The 17514-nt window shown below is 47.6% G+C and overlaps 2 protein-coding genes across 6 annotated transcripts in view; one reads left to right on the top strand and one right to left on the bottom strand.

Moving 5' to 3' along the window:
* The first annotated feature begins 1950 nt into the window (after positions 1-1950).
* The window catches only part of TOR3A (torsin family 3 member A), a 28160-nt gene continuing 12596 nt past the window's right edge, over positions 1951-17514 (top strand). For 2 of the 3 annotated variants that reach the window (XM_034778201.1, XM_034778203.1), the window contains exons 1-5: positions 1951-2118; positions 3341-3454; positions 4806-5071; positions 5528-5703; positions 7760-7884. In XM_034778201.1, the coding sequence (XP_034634092.1) occupies positions 2034-2118; positions 3341-3454; positions 4806-5071; positions 5528-5703; positions 7760-7884 (766 nt within the window). In that variant the 5' untranslated portion in view covers positions 1951-2033. Of the gene's footprint in view, positions 2119-3340; positions 3455-4805; positions 5072-5527; positions 5704-7759; positions 7885-9368; positions 10406-17514 lie in introns of those variants that run through there. The other variant, XM_034778202.1, reaches the window with a different exon arrangement.
* Positions 12457-17514, bottom strand: part of ABL2 (ABL proto-oncogene 2, non-receptor tyrosine kinase) — an 80585-nt gene continuing 75527 nt past the window's right edge. For all 3 annotated transcript variants that reach the window (XM_034778197.1, XM_034778199.1, XM_034778198.1), the window contains exon 11: positions 12457-16446. In XM_034778197.1, the coding sequence (XP_034634088.1) occupies positions 14744-16446 (1703 nt within the window). In that variant the 3' untranslated portion in view covers positions 12457-14743. The remainder of the gene's footprint in view (positions 16447-17514) is intronic.

The following is a 17514-nucleotide window of genomic DNA, read 5'->3' on the forward strand; positions in this document are numbered from 1 at the left end:
GTTTAATTAAGGGTGTTTTTAAAATTGATGTCAAGTATCAGAGGGGTAGCTGTGTTAGTCTGAATCTGTAAAAAGCAACAGAGGGTCCTGTGGCACCTTTAAGACTAACAGAAGTATTGGGAGCATAAGCTTTTGTGGGTAAGAACCTCACTTCTTCAGATGTAGTTGAGTTGAGGCAGATACTTCAATTAGTTTAAAAATGGCTTATATTGATTTAACTCCATTTGGTAAGGAACTGACTTCAATTAAGTTGATATAAGCCAAGTTTAAAATGTATCCACACAGGGTTTTTGAACTAGTTTAACTAAAATAGGTTTAAAAACTTGTTGGTTTGGTTACACTAGTTCAAAAACCCTGTGTGGATACATTTTAAACTTGGCTTATATCAACTTAATTGAAGTCAGTTCCTTACCAAATGGAGTTAAATCAATATAAGCCATGTTTAAAATGTATCCACACAGGGTTTTTGAACTAGTGTAACCAAACCAACAAGTTTTTAAACCTATTTTAGTTAAACTAGTTCAACTTTGTGTGTAGAAAAGCCCTAAGTCATAGGCAGGTTAGCTTTAAATCAGTGCTCATTATTTTAGGCAGAGGGTTAGAAGTGTTAAGGTTTCATAGATTTTTAAAGCCCAAAGGGACAATTATATTTCTCTAGGCTGATCTGCATAATGGGAAGGTTTTCTTTCCAACCCACAGGACAATCCCTGTAGATTGTGACCACAGTTTGTAATATTTGTATCAACCTCTAGATGGCCTTGTATTCCACTGGATGGCTTTCTCACTTTGGAATTGGTCTGGTGTCTAACCTCTGAAATGAATGAATTGCCAAGCTTATTTAAAAACTGACTGTTGTACTTCATGAGCAGTTGGATGTGCTTAATCTTCATTCCATGGTTAGGGATTGAATCTCAGGCTCTAAACTATGGAGGGGCAGGAGTGGATGATGGGAAGGACTGGAATAAAGTGAACTTGAACTTGTCCTCTCCTAGTCCTCACTAAATATAGGTGCTAGTCTCTCACCACTCACTAGGCTGTGTCAGACAGCACCTGGATTTATAAATGATTGGTCGCTATTCACAGACTCAGTCTCCAGGCTGCATTTCTAACTGCCCCCGTTTTTCTCCACTATTAAAGTCTTGCTTTATTTGCAATCCTAGAATCTCCTTTCTGTAAAAGCACAGGCCAGGCTAGCCTTAAGGGGGAGGGTTTATGTGATGGGGGCTCCTTCTTCTTGGACCAGCTAAGATTGGGTGTGTTGTGTGGGCTGTCTGTATATTATACTGTATACCACTACTCTAGAATGTGCTGGGACAGATGCAGCTAGGAAACGATGAATGTAACAGAGGCCCCTTCTTCCCAAAATTCATGTTCCCAGGAATCCCAGCTGATGTCAGGATCTGGCCCTATCATTCTGCAAAGCAGCCGTTAAAGCCTCAGGATCGTATTGCACATCAGTAGGATACCCAGAGGAGTAAGTGCCCAGACTGTAGAGCATCTCCTCTGTGCAGGAGCCCTGTGGGCTGGGTCAATGGGACTTGGCTGTCTTAGATCTAGTGTTGCCTGGGGAACCCCACTGTGGTGAAAGGGGGCAGCTTTTCACCCCACCCCGCGAGGAACCAATGCTAGCCTGAGCAGCAGGGAAGCACAACGTGGGATTGTCCCAGTTGCCTGGGGTCCCGGGGGTTGCAGCAGGGGCCAGGCCAGCGGGCTGTAAGTACGGCTTGCGCGGGGCTGCAGAGCAGGTGGCCCCGCGGTGCTCTGTGCGATCGCCCCTGTGCAAACGGCCGAGCCGCGCTGCGCTGGCTGGGGACTGGCAGCGGCTGGAGCCAGGAGGCCTGGCCCTGCCAGGGCGATGGGCGCGGTGGCAGCCGGGGCCCCGCTGGGGCGCTCCCTGGGGGCGGCCCGTGCAAGTCCCCGGGGCGGCCCTCGGCCGCGTGGGCGAGCTGGCCCCACCCCCGCTGGCCGCAACTCCGCTGGCCGGGAAGTGCGCTCAGCGCTGGGGGAGTCCGGCTCGCCGCCTCCCTGCGGCCATGGCGCGCGGGGCTGGGCTCCCGCTCCTGCTCTGCTGCCTCGGGCCGCTGCTGTGCGGCGCCGCCGCGCCGGGGGTGCCGCCGGGTAGGGCCATGAGCGACCTCTCCAGGCAGTACTGGCGGCAGGGCCGGCTCCAGGGTTGGCCAAAAAAAAAAAAAAGCTGCGATCCCGATCTGCGGCGGCAATTCAGCGGGAGGTCCTTCGCTCCCAGCAGGAGTGAGGGACTGTCCCCCGAATTGCCGCCAAACAGCTGGACCTGCGCCCCTCTGGGGAGTGGCTGCCCCAAGCACTTGCTTGGTAAGCTGGTGCCTTGAGCCGGCCCTGACTGGCCGGCCCTGCCCTGCCGGCTGTGGGGGGGGGCTGCGAGCAGCCGCAGGAAGAGGCCAGCCGGGAGCCGCAGGGTGAGGAGCTGCCCCATCTCCCTCCCCTAGATCGGGCAACCCGCGTGGGGCGTTCAGTGCACGGCAGCTCGCTCTGCCCCAGGCCGCCAGACCGCAGGGGGATCTTTGGGCTAGCGGAACGTCTCGGCCAGTGCTGGGGGAGAGAAAGTGTTGCAGGGGAGCTATGGGACCGGACCATCCCATCACACCCTCTTACAGCAGCTGAGGATCTGAGCCAGAGTCTTTTTATGTTCCCACAGTTAAGAAAAGGTGTTGTGATCTGTTGTGCAAATGCCCGTGTCTCCATATAACTGTGCGTGTAAGATATGGAGTGACCAGCTTCTTTTGTGTATGTTTCCTATTTAATTCCTGTAGCTGTCAGTCACATGTGAGTTTTCGTTGCTGTCTTCTGTACCCTCAGCACAACCAGAGAGGGGCCCCCAAGCCTTTGCAGTAAGCAGACACTGCTGAGCCAAGCTGCAAAATTGGATTCATTTGTATGGGCTCTAAGAAGGTTGCATCCAAGCCAAGAGGCATCCCTTGGCGAGAGGTGGTATCCCGTCTCCAGTGCGATTAGCGATTTCCCAGCCTACATCCCTAGTACAGGGGTGTGTGATGGGGATCTCTTTGACTGAGTGTCCTTCCCAGATGTGTATGTAATTACGGTCAGTAATTGTGTAGTTACTTTGGCTTCACCCAGTAGCTGCAATGTGCCATTTGAGTGACTGCCTTATCTACCCATGTCAGTCTTTCCCCCCCCCCCCCCCATAGTTGTGCTGTGGATATGGACATTGGTACTGCTGGTAAATTGATAGGAGATTTAGCATGGGTCTGTGGGGAATTCAAGGCTGATAGGGCAAGGTTTATCCTCAGGAGGCAGACAGCCTGCCATACAATTTCCTTTCTCAATGCTGCCTCTTTCCTAGGTTGGAGCTTGCCCCTGGTGGGTCAGGATTATCTGGAGATCCTTTCCAGCTGGTACTGCAGCTTTGGAAAGTGCTGCGAGACAGGAGACTGCAGAATAGCCAACAACATCACAGGTAAAGGCCCTTGAGATAGAGGATGGTCCAGAGTTTAAGGTGCTAGTCTGGAATTTAGGAGACCCAGGTTCAGTTCCCTGCTCTGCTATGACTCCCCTGTAACCTTGGGCAAGTCACTTAGTCTCTGTGCCTCAGTTCTCAATCTGTATAATGGGGATGTCAGTATTGCCTGGCCTTAAATTCTTTAAAGATTATGAGGTGCTCATATGCAGTGAGAATGGAGGCCAAAGAGACAGAATGTGTGTGCATGTTTCTCTGTCAGCTGGAGTGAAACCTCTAATTCCCAGTTCCTAGAACTAGGGGCAAACCTGTGTGAGGTTTTTTTTAATTCTTAAATCAAATTTTTGGTCACAAAGAAGTTAGAGAAGTAGCAATTCTTAGCCAGGTGCTGAATTTGCCTCAGTGTTCCGTGAGTTTAGACAGTTCAGCTTCAGAACATTTTCTGTTCTGTGACGCACAGACAAAATTTACCCCATGACAAAATCTTAGCATCATTGTGCAGAGCGCTTTCCAGAGCAGAGACCCTACCTATTCCTGCCTGTAGTCTCCTGCACACCCAGAGCACATGGAAGGGGGAGGAAGAGCTTGCTCAAAGAGGGTCTGCTAAGCCCCATCCCTTTTTCCCAGTCCTGACCTAGACGGTAGATACTGAGCCCTGTATGTAGTCCATGTGAAAATGTCCTAAGCTGTGACTGGGTCTGGGACTTCAGTAATCAATGCAAATTGTGATTGATACTTTGTACTTCTCTAGGGGCTTCCATCTGGGGATCATAGTGCCTTTTTGCAAACGTTAATGAACTAAATACCCTGTGAAATGGGTAAATTCTTTTCCCCTCTGGAAAGTGGGAATAGTGAGGATAAATGACTTGCCTGAGTCCGTGGCAAAGTTGTGAATAGAGCCCAAGAATCCTGATTTGCACTACTGTGATCAGATCACTCAAAATGCTGCTTTCCAATCTAGCTCTGCATCTGTAATACCACTGCACAGAAACCCCTTGAATAGGCATACCCGCCAGCAATGCAAGGCAGAATGCCTAATGCTCTGATGGGCTCATCTTAGAGCAAAAATGCTGCCAAACATCCTCCCTACTTGTTCCTACTCTCAAGTGATTTTTTTTTAATTTAAACAAGAAGTTTATTTAAACAACAAGATGCTTTACTTGAAGGAAAAACTATCTAGGATCAATGTTTTTTGGAGTAATTTACCCCTACTTAGACAGAGGTTGCTCTACATGTAACAGCTACATACAAAAAAGTTATAAAATCGTCCTTGGTTTTACAATGATAAAAGAAAAACATTGATAAGCAGGCAGGCTTGGGTGTAAGATCAGTGTTTCCTTTCGTTCTGCAGGGTTAGAGTTGGACCTGAGCAGGAGGCTACATGGGCAGCACTTGGCAAAGGACGTCATTCTGAAAGCAGTGCAAGGCTTCCTGGAGACCCCACAGCCGGAGAAGGCTCTGGCTCTGTCGTTCCATGGCTGGTCTGGCACTGGGAAAAACTTTGTGGCCCGGATGATCGCTGATCACTTGTACCGAGACGGGCTGAAAAGCGAGTGTGTTAAAGTCTTTATCTCGCTCTTTCACTTCCCACATCCCAAATATGTGGACTTGTACAAGGTGAGAAAACTCCGATGTTACCAGCCACAGCAGCTGCCGGTTGTAGTAGGGGTAACTCAGTCCTAGCCTCTTCAATCCTAGTCAAAGGGGCGTTTCTGAATAGGTAGCTACCTCAGACCCCACTTTTAGTAGAGGATAGAGCAGGAGCACAGGCTGTTGGAGGAGCCCTATGCCAGTGTACAAAGTTGTGACCTGGGAATGTTGCAGGGGAGTTTTACATAGGAGACTTTCCTTGAGGGAAGATACCTGAGCATGTAACCTGAGAGCCCAGGAGGGGGGTTGGGCCCAGGTGACACCTTCTGCTTGGGGAAATTGGACAAAGGGTGGAGGAGGAGCCGGGGGGAGGCTGGGTGAGACAGCTGGAGGTAGTTGTGTCTGTGTGAAGGATGCAGTAGTGCTGGTGGTGAACACCAGGTGATCTATATCAGTTCACACTCTTTTCCTACTGCCATGCAGGTTCAGCTGAAGAAGCAGATAAGCGAAACAGTGCAGCTCTGTAAACAGTCATTGTTCATCTTCGATGAGGCAGAGAAGCTTCACTCTGGCCTGCTGGATGCCATCAAACCCTATGTGGATCACTATGACAGCATCGATGAGGTGGATTACAGGAGATCCATTTTCCTATTCCTCAGGTGACTACAAGGGACCCTAGGGAGAAGGGGTTGGCTCGCGGGGAAGGATCTGCTTTCTCCAAGGTTTGTGACAACCCATATTAAAGTCCCGTGATCTGGGAGATTGAGGTGTGGGATGGAGCTGCCCTTGGAAGACACAGGAATTGAAGGGAAAGTAGTTCTCCGGATTCTCCTTGTGCAATGGCCTCAAAGCCCACTCACTACAACTGCTCACCCCTGCCTCATGATGGCTGAATGTAACTGTCTCTCCAGAGCCCATCCATGTAGCTCCTTAGTTGGCATGTGCTGCTGACTGTGAGGCTGAATGTCTGCAACCCCCAGGAGTTGACCCCTGGATCCGACACTGTATCAGTAGCACCATGCCAGTGAGCTATATCTTAGGAATCAAACCGGTGCCCCCCTCAGATGGTGTAGCCCAGAAAGCTGGGCAAACATTGCACAGTTAATCAGAGAAGTGTTTACCTTCCACTTGAGCATCTGCCGCTGGCCACTGATGGAGGCTGGATATACCAAACTAGGCCATTAGTCTGCTGTGGTAGGGCAGGTCCCATGACCTCTACTTAATTCTGATATTTAGAGGCCTGGGCGCTTCTCTCCACCTGATCCCAGCTGGGTTTATCTGCTCAGAAAGCACATGACCTGGCCTAGAGGTCAGGGGGACTCTCCCTCCTTCCCATGAATAGGCCTCCGAACCCTTGATCAGTCTGTTTGTGGAGAAGAAACTGGAATTGAGCCCAAAGATGGAGGGGCTACCCTGCTCTTGTGGTCATTCTTCCTGCCATGCTGAGGGGAACCTTGAACAACGTGTGATCTCAAGTGCTGTGGGAAGGGGGGCAGCAGGGCTCCTCTGGGCTATGCACTCAGAAATATTGGCTTTGCATATCTGCCATTTAGAAACCAGACTGCTCTCGGAGATGTCATTGGAACCAATGTGTCTCTGTGAAGCAGAAGGGGTTTCTTTCCTGTTGACTCCAGGGGAAATGTGGGAGCTGCAGCTTCCAGGACAGAGCTAACTAAAATTTGAAGGGGAGCAGGGGTAGAGGGAGTAGGCTGCTCAGAACTAACATGTGGGCAATGGGGGGGGAGGGGAGTCTTTTAGTCTCATCCCTCCCCCACTCCCATCTTGACTATGAGTTTGTCCCCTCCATCATCAGAGATGGCTCACGAACCCCTTGGAGAAGGGAGGGGGGAGCGTCAGTGTGTCCACCAGTCCTACTCTTCTCTGCCTCCTCAATTCCTAACCCCTTTGTACTGGCTAATTAAGTGCTTGGGAGGGGCTCAAGCAGCTTTTGTCCTGGGATCTCTGCCAAGTGACACCTTAAGGTGGGGACGGGGCTGACACCACTCTAGCTGGTGCAACTTCCTCACCAGCACTGATGCTGTTTCCAGGCCATTCTGACTGCGATAATTTTGCCTGAGCTTTGGGGTTCCCTTTGGAAGCTTCAGTGCCCGCCTGCCCCCTTTCATTGCACATGTGCGCTTAGAGAAACAAGCTTTTTTAAAAAGTGGCCCCAATGTGTGAGTTCCAGCTGCCCTTCCCCTTACAAAGCACTAGTCAGTCAGGTAAGAACACCAATGTGGGTTCTCTGCCACCTTCATGATCTTCCAGCTCCACTTTCTCATCCACACAAAGCGCTGTCTGGACCATTGCTTCTAGTGGGACTCATGCCAGTTTCTCTGTCCTTTGCTGACTTCTCTGCAGAAGGGACTGGAAGATAAAGGGGCTGTAGTCAATATGTTCTGTACTCTTGATTCACAGTGTGTAATAGTCTGGGAGGGTGGGGCCTAACCCTAAGAATCAGGGCTGGGGCATGGAAGCAGTTGATCTGGTGAAAAAGTGTTCAGTTCTCTTTGCAGGGTGGGGAGAGAAAGCAAATCCATGTCTAGGGCCATTGGAAAGGCAGAGCTTTGGCTTGGGGCTACATGAATCCTTGTGCTACCAACGGCCCTGAGGCCTGGACCTGGGTGCTGTTAGTGGTTTTTGATGTATGATTTTGTGAGGAACAAACATTAGGATTATTCCAGATAAATTATTTAACTTCCATTTCCTTCCCAGTAACATTGGTGGGAACATCATCAGCCAGGTGACCCTGGACTTCTGGCGAGCTGGACGGGCCAGGGAGGAGATCACCATGGAATACTTGGAGCAGCACCTACGCCTGGAGCTGCTTGAGTCCACAGGTAACTGAGCTAATCGCTGCAAGTCTGCACTGGAATTCTGCAGGCTGCTGCCCCTTCCTTGGGTGGGGCTGGCAGGGAGCAGAGAGACATGGGGACTCATTTTATTGATTGGCTTTTTCATGGCCCTCAAAGATTACTGAACACCCACCCCCCAAAATCTATCTTCACTACACCCCGGGGGAGGTAGGTCAGTGACTTGATTCACAGTCACACAGGCTTGGTGGCAAAGCTGGGGTTTGAACCTAGGTATCTTGTGAGAGAGACCAATGCCTTAGCCATAAGACTGTATTTCCTCTTCTATCTGAGCTACAGCCCTATTATCACTTAAAAGGGAGTGGAGTAGAAGTACCATATGAGCAATGTCTCCGCAGCTCAGCCTTAGCCCATGCTATGCTGGCATATCCCAACCAGATGACCACAGGATCCTCTTCGCCTTTCACTCCCGAATCCCTACTGATCCCTGTTGGCTAGCTCGTCTGAGAGTGGGTGTGCTAACCACTTCCGTAAAACAGCATTGACTGCTGTTGGTATCACTAGATGGTTTCAGACGTGTCTTGTGTCCAGAGATAAGTGTGTGTCGTGTGCAATCTGTAAACATCAGCCAGATTTCCTAAAAATGGGATGAGATATGGGGCAGATGTAGCCTGACAATTGCGTGGGCACTTTGTTACTCATGGTGACTATTGCCACCCAGCTCAGGACACGGTGCTGAGCAGAGCCACCTCCAGAACCCAGAGCCGGCTGCTCAGAGTGAAGAGAGGCCCAGGACATGCGGGGGCAGCACCGAACCCCCAGTGCTCCTTCTGGCAGATTTTTCCCTTTGGGTCTCCATAGTGGCATGCAACTCTGACATCATCATGCAGCAACGGGGCCAGGAGTGGCACACGGGCTCTGGAGCCACATGGTTTCTCATGCAAAAGAGCGACTGTGGCTTCCTACCCAGAGAGTGTTTCATGATTTCTGGTATCAGGGGGTAGCCGTGTTAGTCTGTACCTACAAAAACAACAAGGAGTCTGGTGGCACCTTAAAGACTAACAGATTTATTTGGGCATAAGCTTTCATGGTTTTTGCCCACGAAAGCTTATGCCCAAATAAATCAGTTAGTCTTTAAGGTGCCACCAGACTCCTTGTTGTTTTCATGATTTCTGTATGTGTAATTGAAACCATAAACCTCCCCCTCCCCAACTGTTTCTGCATGGTTAGATGAGCAGTGTCAGAGACTCCCTTATTCAGGGCAGAAGGACCTTTTGTTTAGAAAGAGACACCTTTAACTCCAGGGCAGAAGAACCAGACACACGATTAGCCAAGGCCCTGTCTCAGACAATATTTTCTCAGTGTTGAACTAGCTTCTCCCGGCAAACTGCACTGTTCTTTTAACATTTGTGCTGGCTGAGATGGATGGAGATCTAGGCGCCTGGAAGACACAAATGGTTCTGTTACAAGCTGTGCATTGAGTGCCCTTGTTGCTCTGGTTTTCATTGCAGATGGTGGCTTTGCCCACAGCCACCTCATTGAAGAGAACCTCATTGACTTTTTTGTGCCATTCCTGCCCTTGGAGAATTGCCATGTGAAGTTGTGCGTTCGGGATGCTTTTCTGGCCCGCAGCCTTCCATACACTGAGGAGGTGCTGGATGAGGTTGTCAGGATGATGGTGTTCATCCCCGAGGAGAAGCTTTTCTCTGCACAAGGGTGTAAATCTGTGTCTCATCGCATCAACTATTTCCTACCCTGACCCTGAATGTGAGGGGGAACTGTACCAGTGACCAGCATTGCTACTTGCTGCATAATGAGACCTGCTCCTCTTGTATGAGTAGATTGAAAATTCACCCACTTGCACAGTGATGGGAATTTGAGGTCCCTCAGAAGTTGAAAGAGGCCTCGAAGGGTTGCTCTGAGTGTGACACCTGTGCAGCCTTGAGCTGGTAGAAGGCTGGGCTGGCTGTACCTGTCTTGAAGTTCCATCTCTTAGCAAGCAGCTCAGAGCAGAAGCAATGATTAGCTGTTGCTAAACTAAGATTTCTGGCTGGCAAATAGTGGTCTGCTTCACAGTGTAGTGTGAGGGGTCTTGGGATAGCTGAGTACCTTCAGTGGGAAAGTCTGAAGAGGTCACAGAAGTCACTTCCTTGCAGCCTCTCCCCCCATGCGTCATTTCCAGCACCAGCTGTTAGTAAGACAATGGTGGAGAAAAACCTAAACTTGGCTATGGAGCAATTTCCCATTTGGGGATTGGTCTCAGAGTGAGAATGCGTCTCCCAGGAACCTTCTTACCAAGCCATCTGGTTAACGACGACAGCTGTAGGAGAGGATGCCCAGCAGCCTGCACAGATGATGATGCACAGCTTGAATAGAGATTAGGACTAAGAATCCCATCTGCAGCCTCCACCTACTGTGGGCATTCCAGGTGTATAACACTGACCTGGTGGTGTCCTTGCTCTTTGGTGACTTCCATACAAGACTCCAAATGAGAGGACAAATAGTTCTTGACAATTTAATATAAATATTAAAAAACCTTATTTTGTTATCGTGCTGTGAAGAGATGTTCACTTTAGCCATGCCACCCCTTTCCCCCACTAGACAGCAAGGTAACAGTGTGTCTGCAATTCCAAGTCTATGAATATGTCTCCACTACAGCTCAGAACTTCTGTCAGGGATAGCATTTGGTGAGATGAGCCAGCATCTTCCCCTCAGTGAGGCAGCTCTTGCTATGCACACTCCTCATGCTCAATTTCCTCCGTTTGGCTAAATTACTTCTGCAGCATTCACTTAAGGGAGCTCCCACTTGCAGCAACTGGGCCTCTTGATTGCTCTGATAAAGCAGGAGGACCAGAGTGGCTTGTCTTTGTCCTTGTCTAGAGCAAAGGTTGGAGAGTAGTGGCTGTGAAGGAGAACTCTGCCATTTGATTACTATTTCATAGACTAGCTAGGATTTTGCTGTTACACACTCTGGCTTTTGGCCAGAGATAGTATTACTACAAGAGGGACTGTTTGCTGTCTGGGGTACCTGCCAAATGATTTAAAAAAAAAAGCAGCCCTAAAATGTTAACACTAAATTCAGTGGAATAATCACTTACTCTATGATCTGTAGGTCAAAAAGTGAAGATGAGGTGGAACAGCAGACACTGAGGACAGATTTCAGAGTGGTAGCTGTGTTAGAGACTAACAAATTTATTTGGGTATAAGCTTTTGTGGATTAAAACCCACTTCATCAGAGGTATAGAGTGAAAAATACAGAAAGCAGTATGAATATTACAGCACATGAAAAGATGGGAGTTGTCTTACCAAGTCAGGGGTGGATCAGTGCTAATGAGGCTAATTCAATTAAGGTGGAAGTGGCCTATTCTCAATAGTTGATAAGAAGGGGTGACTATCAAAGGAGGAGAATTACTTTTGTAGTGCTAACGAGGCCAATGCAATCAACAGGGTCATCACTCATTTCCAGCAGTTTTACTGAAGGCAGAGTTCAGCTGCCTGGACGTTGTACTTATGGATCTTTGATCTATTGTAGGCTTTAAACTGTGCCAATGGTTACTAGTCAGCCAGTGCCCTCACTTTGGAAAGAGTCTGACCAGGCACATCTTGTCTAATTGCCATTGAAGTGGATTTTGAGCTCATATTCCCTCCTGGCACATTGGCTTCTAGTTACTAGTAAATGACCATGCATGGCTATGGTACTGTGAAGATAAATGGGCCACGTGGTTCTTTACTGTTTTTCTTTTGGCAGAGTGATAAATATTTATTGACTCTGTTAGAGCAGACCAGCTTTCACTGTGTCAAAACAGTATAGTGCTCTCATCCTTCCTAGCTACACCTCACCACTACACTTCTGTAATTAACTGTAAACTAAGTTATAAGAGTACTTACACACACTCTACTTGACCATCTCCATGCTAGCCAAGGAGTTTACCATCTAGCACCAGCTCCCTACTTGCTTTCACTTCAGCATACGCAAGACTTCAAAAAAATTATCCAAAAGAATAAACCCCATAAAAACATCATAAACCATTAGTTGGTCATGCATTAAGACCAAAAGAAAGCCAGCTCCTCATCATCAAAGCTTCCTATTTTTCTCATCTAGGTTAAATTCAGATGAAAGGGGAAAACATAAGTGGTTTAGATTCAGTTGTAGGACATCAAAAGCTGAGATGCTCCCTCGTGCTAAAAACAGATCCAAGGGGAAAAAAATAAGAGGGGGTTTAGTAACTAGCACAGGAGAGAACTTCAGTTATAGAAAAGTTTGGAAAAACTGATGAGACAAATCCTTGCACTCAGATTGGGTGAAAGGAATTCACATATTATACAGTTGAGAAATAAGCATGTGATATTATGCAACTCAGGCACAAACAACTACAGTGCCTGGAAGTGTGTAACTACCCAGCAACCCTGCAGTCTGGCTGGAACAATCCCATTTCAGTGGGGTTAATAAAATCTTGACGTTCTTTGCAAACCTGCTCAGTTAAATGTTTCTATTTTTTACATGTTTGCAGAGATGTTAATTTTTAAGCTCAGTGCAGCAACCTTTAGCTTAGAACCAGGCAAGTTGAACCACTCCAATAAAAGCACCATGTATTCAAGTTTATTTGCCAATAAAATATTGCAACTTTTATTTAAAACAAAATGCAAATTGGCAAAACTTGTGGAACGACAGGCAAAACCTTATTTACATCAAGTTTAACACTGTTTGCAGTTCACAGTCAGACAATAGAGTGAAAATTAAATTAAAAAACAATCAAAAATATATTACAACAACAATTATTAAACAAAACAATTGACAACACTGGTAGTGTGATTGGTGATTAAGGTGTTTTTAGTTTAATCCAATATTGTCCTCAATGAATTCACTACTGATACAAACTGTGTGCTGAGCTGATCATAATCTTTAACCCCTGTGCACAACACACCTGTTGGAAGAGTGACCCTTTGGTAAAGACATTTAATTTTAGAGAGCGAAATAAATCAGGTGTTCAGTAATCTAGAATTTGCTACCAATATGGAATAGGCTAAAGATCTTTTTCTGTCCTCCAGCTCCGCTGACCATCCATGCAAAATCCACCTGCAGAAGGTACTGGAAAGCGTGCTGCACACATAGCATAAAGGAGGAGGTTTCTGAGCATGTTCTAGTCACTCATCGCCATTTGTGGCGGCCTCTGGAAGTGGTGTATTGTGCATTTAAAACAAAGTGGTGATTACCAGCCTGTCATTTGCATTTGTGAAAAAGTGAAACCCACCACTTGCCAGAGCAGAGCATACTGTATTGGAGACATGCTGCAGTGGTGCTTTGGTCACACATTATCTCCTTTTAAGTGACAGCACAAATAGCAGGCAAGGCCTTTTTCCACACACACACTGGGCCCAATTGTGAAGCTCTTACTCAGGCAAGCTCCCAAGGGCTTCAAGGGGAGGCTGAATAAAACACCGAGGAGCTCAGGATATGGCCTATGGCAATTACTGACCCCAGTCACCATGCAACCCCATTAGACAGCAGCTTTTTAATCCACTATAGAACTGATGAATATCAACACAAACACTGGTGCTCTATAAAACAAAGCAGTTGTGTCATCATCACATTCTGCTGTGCTATAGTAGGAAGAACTGTCTACGTTCTACAGCACAAAAATGCTGTTGGATTTCTAGCATTTTAAAAGAAAGACTGTGGAGACATCTTACGTATATATTCAGCCTAGTGACTTGGAAAGGCCAGGGCTTGTGGAGCAACTCCCACAAAGCTAATGTTGAGAAGGCTGTTACACAGTGAGACTACAGGGCCAGTAAGGCTATATTGCTGGTTCCCAAGATGGCTGTATTAGTGTCAGCACTTTCAATGCTACAAAGGAATGTAGAGAGCAGTGAGATTTTGCATTGACAGGAGGCAGTGCCTTGGCAACTGTGCATCTCCAAGTGACCACACAGAAGAAGGAACCAACATTGTACCAAAGTTAAAAACAAGCTACAGTTTATCAACAGACACTGGTAAGTTGTGCAACAGCCTCAAACTACTCACAAGTGACCAACTGTCAGGTAGCACCCATGCTAGACTACCAGAAATGGTTAGAGTCAACCAAAGTGAAGACTGTGTGTTTGTGTTTTGGAGGGGGGAGAGGGGAGCAGGGCAGGTAATCAGTGGCAAATCTGCCCAGCATGCCTGATGCTTTAAATATAAATGTGTAATGGCATGAAGTGGGCGGGAGGGAAAGGGGTTAGTTTAATATATTAACTCATTTTGCAGTTCTTACTACAGCAGCAGCAGTACTGTGGAAGTATGCCACCTGGGCTAGTGCATCCACTTCCAGCAGCTCTGAACACCATCAGTGCGTTACCTCTTTCCCCACAACCACACACAGACTCTCCCGCCTCTCGGACTCAGGCTCAGAATTCTCAGCATTAGGTACCAACCGTGCCCTACTGCCTTTCCCTTGTGATCGCTGGAGGCCAAAATATGCATTAGTGCAGAAAGGGGAGGATCTCTACAGCCAGCTGGCCATGCAGTCACTCCAGGACTCTGGATAGCACATGGAAACCACCCCTACCAAAAGAACCCACCATCGATTCTCCTGCCTCTTACAGGCAAGAGCAAGGAACTTCTCTCACTTGCAGACACAAGTAGATCAGATTTGCTGGTTAGGGAAAATTCTTGAGATTCTGCCCTTTCAGCTTCAATCTCTCACACACACCCCTTCCTCCAGTGTCTCCTCCTTCCCTCCCCCTATTTTTGAGATGAAACTGTAAACGTGAGGAGAACTCAGTGATCTGAGGTACTTCACAAAAACTCACTCAAGTATCAGTCTTTCCTTTTGAAAGCATCAATACAGGAACAGAGTTTCCCCTCCATGTGTAATTTTTCCTTTACCCAGATTGACAGTAGCTACCTTTGAACCACATCACTGATTTCTTGGACACATGACAATAAGTTATTAAGGACGGGGTTTGCTCCGGGCACACTAGCAGCTGTTGAGGACACCTGCAGTTCCTGCAGGCTGAGTTCCAGTTTGCTCACGGCTTCCCGGAAGGCAAATTTGTTGCGTGTTTGTGGGATGCAGTCCACATAGCCTGAGCAGTAATCCAACAGCTGGTGCCCCGTATCCACCAGCTGGCTGTTTGGCGTTGGCTCGGCAATGGCACTCGAGAGGAGGTCTGCACACTCCAGCAGCGCCTCTTTGCTGATTTTGTCCGCTGAGATTTTCTCAGCCGCCTGTTTGGTCTTTCTTAATGCCACTTTAGCACCCGCTGTGCCATTGGCCATTTTCGCTGGTGAGGTGGAAGATGACGACAGAGGCACTTGAGGGGGCGGCATCATGGGCCTCCCAGCTTTTCCACCACCATGTGCCACCACTGCCTTTTTACCACCTTCACTTGTTTCCAGTCCATGCTGCGCTGCTGCGGTGTTGCTCAACTCTTCTGCTGTGTCTGAGCAAACGGGCGACTGCTGCAGGAGCCTCATCACTGGTGGTGGAGGTGGGGCACACTTTGGTTTTACCCGTCTGGGCCGGTCCCTGTCACCGGAAGATGTGACCTGATGCTCAGATAAGAGCTTAAATTTATTACCCTGAGAGTCTGTGCCAATAAGCTGCACGTCTGCTGGAGTATGTTTTAGAGTGGGTGAGATTAGGACTGGCACTTTGTGGTTATGAGTGGTTGGAAGTATTGCTGCAGCCTTTGCTGGAGAAGACCATCCTGGTCTCTCTCCATCGTCTAGGGCCCCTTGCCGTGTACCACTGTTTTTTTCTTTGCTCTTAGGGGTGGTTGTTGCCAGACCTGGACAGTCCTTCTCTGCAACAGCTGAATCCCCTGAAGAGGTTCTGGCTGGAAGAGCGGTGGCACCTCTTGGCAAGAGTTTGGCTTTCGGTCTCTCTCTGGTCAGAGCAGGGCCTTCTTCAAGCCTTTTGGGAAGCAGGTCAGTGGATCTACCTATGCTCTCCTCTGGCTGAGAGGAGGTGGACACTGTCCTTTCCAGCTGGATTTTTGACCTCTGACAATTTCTAGGAAGAGTCATTGCCATCCTATCCTGCTCGGGAGGCCCCGAAGACATGGAAGATGTAGAATTTGACCTTGGAAAAGGCTTTGAAGCTTCTTCGGCACCCGTGGGTTTCCCTGCTCGTAAACCCAGTGTCTTTTTAATTAAGCGTGGTGTAAAGAAACCTGTGATGCCTGACCACCCACCACCAGTGCCTGCACTCCCACCACTGCTGGTACCACCACTGTCATCACTGTAGAAGTTCCTCTGTGCAAAGCCCCCACTGTAGCACTTGGCTGGGGCCAGGTTTGCATCCTGCTGGGTGGGAGTAAAAGAAAATCCATCAACATGCTGCAAGGAAGCAACAGATGAAAAGTTACCCGTGAGCTCATATTTCTTGTGGGGCTGATTCTCCATCTCACGGAAGGAACTGCTACGCTTTGGAGGTGTGGGGGCATTCCTCTTCTTCATAAAGGAGCTGAAAAAGCCACCCTTTCTGTCCCTGGTGAAAGTGGTCTCTTTGGCATCTTCCAAGAGGCCGCTGGGGGACTTGTCCCTTTGTTTGCGAGGCAGTGCTGGAGATCCACTTGTTGGCTGTGTGCTTCTGATAAACCCTAGAGAGAAGAAACAGATGTGAATAAAGAATTGATGAAAACCCTAACTCATCCTGCAGGTTGGAATGGGTTGAACAGGCCTGGAACATTTAGACGTTCCAAATCTGCAGGGCTCTCTTCTGAAAAAAATATAATTTTGTGCACATCTGGTGTTCTTTGGCAAATGATTTAAAATAAGTCGAGAAGTTCACTTAACAGAATATCTAGGATAAAATTGATGAATATGCTCGTCTTCTGCTTTCTTGCTATTTCTTTTCCTTTTCCTTTCCCTGTCCCTATTCTCTCTTCCTTCCTTAACTGCTTAAAATGTTTTTGTATTTTACTGTTTGATACAGGACTTCACATATAAAACTGACAAAACACAGCAAGAGATTTTTCTTTCATACAGCAATAAATGTGAAATTAAAAGGAAAAAAAAGTTGAATTTACCAAAATAAAACTGAGGCTACAGCCAGTCCCTGTGGCATACCTGATTAAATGCCCTAACATGTCATGACAGTGACCATCAAGCTTTGAGTCAGGCAGAAGTCACAAGTGAAATAAACCTGAGGAATTCTGTAGCTAGTTCCTGGGCATATGTCCTCACCACAAAGGCTGCTTCACACCATGAAACAATTACTGAACTCTCTTTTTGAGTCCTAGAATGAGGTGGAGAAGCTTGCACAGCACCTGCCCAAACCAGGCCTGCTTTTAATTAATGCTGGAAATACCTTAATTTGCTTAACAATAAAACAAGCAATTTCTGCACACAGACCGTGACAAAAAGTCCCAAACTTGTTCTGTACCATTTCATACTTCTGAAGAAAAAGAGCCATGCTGCTTTTCTCCATATTGGAATCCTGTCTCTCAGCATCTGCAACTTTCACAAGAAATCAAGTGTTCCCTCAATCTGATCACTCCACTTCACTACTCCAGGAACAGTAACACAGCCAAGATTTACTGGCCGTGTACATGCTCATGGCTGTATTACCTTTTCCTTTCCTACCTTAACTTGACAGTGCACAGCAAGTTTAGGGTAAAAACTGAATTACACCATCATACAAGACAGTTACCTTTTCCGTGACTGGT

Source organism: Trachemys scripta, chromosome 8, assembly GCF_013100865.1.
Source record: "Trachemys scripta elegans isolate TJP31775 chromosome 8, CAS_Tse_1.0, whole genome shotgun sequence".
Taxonomy (NCBI): Eukaryota; Metazoa; Chordata; order Testudines; family Emydidae; genus Trachemys; species Trachemys scripta.